Here is a 4,378-nt window from a genome sequence, read left to right as displayed (position 1 = left end):
CCCCACCCCCTTGGTTTCCAGTGGGAACAAAAGCAGCACTGGTCGTGAAAACAGTTTTATTGGTTCCCTTGCGTAAGTGTGGTGTTCCAGAGTGAGCGATCCACCAGGAACACACGGAGGACTTCGCAGTCTTTGTCCCCCTCGTTGTGCCCGAAATGACATGCAGCTTGTCATTCATTTGTGACCACATTTGACTGGTCAGATTTTTCATCCAATCAGCTGTCAGATCTAAATGAAACCTGAGGGATTTAATTCCAGAGGGAAGCTTTGAATTATTTTCATTCTCTCCATCCTGATGTCAATTACTGTCAGGTTTGTGGCAGGTTCCTCCTATTGTGTTGATGTCAGCAGCATTCAGCAGAGTGGGCCCTGGCAGTTGGGCTGCTCAGGATCCAAATGTACGCCCCTAAACTTTACCCCACTATAAACCTCCGTCTCTTTCAGTCTGTGATTTTCCGCCTCCTTTTCCCTCCATCTCGTCCTCTCTTTATCACACTAAAACACTCTTCATTAAATATAAAGTATGCATTTGTGATCGATCGTTCAGGCAGCATGGGAATTTAAATTGATTGTCAAATCAAATTGCCTATAAAGACGTTGACGCGGCACAGAAAGAGCAGTTGCCTGATTGAACATAGGCACTGAACCATGACAAATATACAGAACAAAATGTGAAAGATAATGTTGATTATGAACGAATGCATAAACAAGCGATTTTAAAACGCCAACTTTTCAGTTTGCCATTTCACAGGCTTTAATTTCACATGTTGACTGCGACACGAAGGAGAAAAAAAAAGACATTTTCCTTGGCAATACTGGGTGTGTTTTGCCAGTGATGGGTGTAGTAATGTAACATGTAAGATTCATGGTGGTGCAGTTGTCTTTTAGCTTGCTAACATTTGCTGCTTCAGTAGAAAACTCCTCCTTCTCATGTTGGGTAGATGTCGTGTTCCAAGACGGCTCATTCATTTCAATGACTGGCTCACTGGCTTTTGCGGAAAATAATTATAAATCCAGACCAGATCCAAGTCATTCAAAGTGGCTCATCTGGACCTAATCCTGCGTGGAACCATTACTCAAAGTGATTTTACAGACTAAATCGATCAACCGACGATTCCTTCAATGATACTGAGACTTTTTATTTTCCTTTTATCTAATGATCAAACTGTCATTTTGAGTTCTTGTGACGCTCAGAAACAGCCAGTTGTGTTTTTGTGCATGGGGGGGGGGGGCTATTGGGGTCACTTGTCCTGCAATTCCACCTGTGGCCACTGTTCAACATGGCTTTGCAGTTCAGTTTTTGCCACCTCTGTCTCATGATGAAATCCAAAACCCAGACACGTTTAGTCAGCCCAACATGTGCCAACTATTAACAGTTGGACAGATATTTATATTGATAGTTATATTTTAAAAAATTGTGAAAATATTGTAGATGTCCACACAATTAATCTCCATTTAGCTCCCTATACCACAGGGTTTATAAAACAGCCATTTACTAATTGGAGGAACATCATAGCATGTAATAGTAATAGAATATTATGGGAAAATAATGTGAAGTTGCCTGACCTCAATATAAGCATAATAATAATAATAATAATAACAATATTATTTTTTTATTAATATAGTTATTATTAATAATAATAATAATAACTATGATCCTTTGTTCATGTGCTTACACTAACGGACAGTACAGGCTTATATATTTTTCATACCGTTTCCATTATCTGCTGCTGACTGCATGGTGATGCATGAAACACCGCGGTGCGTGCGCGGCGCGCCCAGCTTGGCTCTTGGTGCCATTTTTTCTTTTTTTTCGCGCGCATGTCAGTGTGTGTCTCCCACTGTGCGCTACGTCTCCATAGCCGGACATCACGTCACGTGTCAGGGCTCCCGGGTCCTGGGCCAAGTTTTTCCCGTGTCAGATCATCTCACGGAGCTACAGCACAGCAACCCACACGGTCCGACCCTCCCCGCGCGCGCATCTCCGCTCCACGCTGCGTAAGCGACACCTCAGCGAGGATGGACGGATGGATGGAGGCATGGATGTGGATAGACGTTCCCGTTTAAGCCAACGCGCAAACCAAGAGCACTTCAAGAGATTCTTTGATTACTTCCAGTGATTTTTTTTTTTTTTTAACCGGATTACCTTTGATCTGTGAAAAGGCTGAAGAAATAAGGAGATTTATTTTTCGAGGAGGGAGAAGAAAGGAAAGAAAGAAAGAAAGAAAGAAAGAAAGAAAGAGAAAGAAAGAAAGAAAGGAAAGGAAAGCTCCGGGTTGCTGAGAAAGGCTGGGTGCGCTAGAAACACGGAAAGTCACGGATCATGCTTATGGGAACTTCCGATTCCGTCTCGATAAGGTATTTTAAAATAACAAAGTTGCTCCTCTTACCTGTCATGTTTTAGTATCTATTGTGTCCACTTTTGAACAACGACAAACACAGGTGATGGACGCTCCATTCCCCCCCATGCCCTTTTATTCCCTTTCACACCGTTAGAAATGCGCATGTGAATACTTTTCAGCGGCTATTCTGAGGAGAGCGTGTTTAATATTTTCCTCTTGTCTCATACGATTCCTTCAGGAGAGCATACAACTGCCTCCAGCGTCAGATGCGCTTTTCTCTTGCAAAGGCAAACGAAGGGAAAACAAAGCCCATTAAAAAAAGAAGCCCTTGAAAGAGAAAGGTCTGTTAGCTGGATTATGAATGTTGATGCTTTCGATGTTATTCTACTTATTACAATAATCAGGATTAATGGGGCATGTATTGTTTTCCTTTTTCTTTTTCTTTTTTTTCTTTTTGCGCATTCCCTGCCCACCAATGCGTGGTGGGGGCTAAAAAGCTCCAGTAAACCAGAGACAGAGCAGTCCATCTGTTCAATCACATAGCAACAGGAAGAGAGAGGGAGACAGTGGGAAAAAAAAAAAAATTCCCACTATTCCCATAATATGACAATATAATACTGGGGTGCTCACAACATTTGTTGATACCTTTTTTTTTTTTTTTACTGGATAAAATTTGTGTTTTTAACTATTGGGTGTCACTGAAACAGCAAGTAATTGTCCCTTTGTGTGGCTAAATCGCGAGTCTACTGTATCCCACATATCATATTCAAATAATATTTCTGTGATAGTCCACAGAGACTCTCAGTTTTGTGTGATCATTTTATTTTCCCTCATAGGGATAGTGCAGCTTTTGTTCAAGCGCAGGGAGAGACAGACAGAGGGAAATGTTGTGAACTGACAAAAGAGATTTGTGAAATAAATCGCTGCCAGGTTAGTAAACCAGTATTGAAAATCTGTGTGTAGATTGATTGGAAGCGAGTACTTTTGCTGCTGAGGGATCGGAGGAGGAAATAGTCTGAGTGTTTATTTGGCTCATTGTGTGATTCGTCTCCAACCGCTCTTTGCTGAGTTGATCTCCCTCTTTCACCCTCTTCTCTTTCTGTCACTGTTTCTCCGCATCTTTGCGAATGTTCTCTCCTCTGCCTTCCCTCATCACATTGCAGTCCCTCTCTCTAACCTTCCTCTGTCTGACCTCCCTTCAGAGTGGCTCTGCCTGATGCTCTATCATGACTGATGGCGAAGGGAGAGCGCGCTTTCAGTATGCAGAGTGCCACGAGGGGCAGGAGCAGGAGGAGATGCAGGAGGAGGTGAGGCTCGCTATACCGACGCCCTACCGGAAGGACGCCCCGGGTCACCACGTTGACCCTTGCGGAGGCCGTGATGAAGAGGAGGACGAGGAGGTGGAGAGGAGGAGGAGGACGAGGAGGAGGAGGAGGAGGAGCAGTTGTAGCGGACGAGGGGGAGAAGGTGGAGGTGAATGGAGTCCTGAGGTTCAGGAGCAGCATGAGGGGCAAGAACTGGAGCTGGAAGTGGAAGTCGGACCAACACTGGGAGTTCGCATCACGGCTCCTATTCGGGATCCGGACTGTGTCTCCGAGGAAGAGGAGCAGCAGCCGTACCCGGCCCTGGCCCCCATTGCCTTCTTCTGCCTGAGGCAAACAACGCGGCCTCGAAACTGGTGTCTCCGTGTCGTCTGTAACCCATATCCTTTCACACGCTGGGAATCTAACCCTGGTAAGACCAAACGTGTCCTCAGTCTAACACTTTTACATACACCTCCTGATTGACGGTAGGTGATTCATATGCTTTCAACATGTCTTAACACAATGATGATGTCATCAGCTGTTGTTAATGGGTGTAAATGACTTGAATGTCAATTTAGCAACTTGCTTGTTCCTACGAGACTAAACAAGCAGCAGCACTCGACGCCGGTGAAACTTGAGAGGTCATTTCTCCAAATTTCCTCAGACTGTCACTGTTTGGACATATGAGGTTATTATAGAAGTGTGTGACTGTACATATAGGAACAACTGGTC

General features: G+C 44.1%; 1 protein-coding gene across 1 annotated transcript; it reads left to right on the top strand.

Annotated features, from left to right (window-relative positions):
• The first annotated feature begins 1,895 nt into the window (after positions 1-1,895).
• On the top strand, positions 1,896-4,129 carry LOC147817206 (uncharacterized). Its single transcript, XM_087171424.1, has 2 exons — positions 1,896-2,358; positions 3,545-4,129. Exon 2 carries the CDS (start codon positions 3,569-3,571, stop codon positions 4,127-4,129), a length of 561 nt encoding a protein of 186 aa, XP_087027550.1. The 5' UTR covers positions 1,896-2,358; positions 3,545-3,568.
• Positions 4,130-4,378: the final 249 nt, after the last annotated feature.

This window comes from Seriola lalandi, unplaced genomic scaffold (assembly GCF_002814215.2).
Source record: "Seriola lalandi dorsalis isolate HSWRI2012SDOR001 ecotype SW California unplaced genomic scaffold, Sedor1 jcf7180002054997, whole genome shotgun sequence".
NCBI classification, from domain to species: domain Eukaryota; kingdom Metazoa; phylum Chordata; class Actinopteri; order Carangiformes; family Carangidae; genus Seriola; species Seriola lalandi.
Note: the sequence above shows the minus strand (reverse complement) of the source record. Positions and strands in the feature narration are given on the sequence as shown.

What these genes read in the sequence shown, in the direction of transcription:
- LOC147817206 (XM_087171424.1), top strand. Translation starts at nt 3,569, where the DNA reads ATGACTGATGGCGAAGGGAGAGCGCGCTTTCAGTATGCAGAGTGCCAC.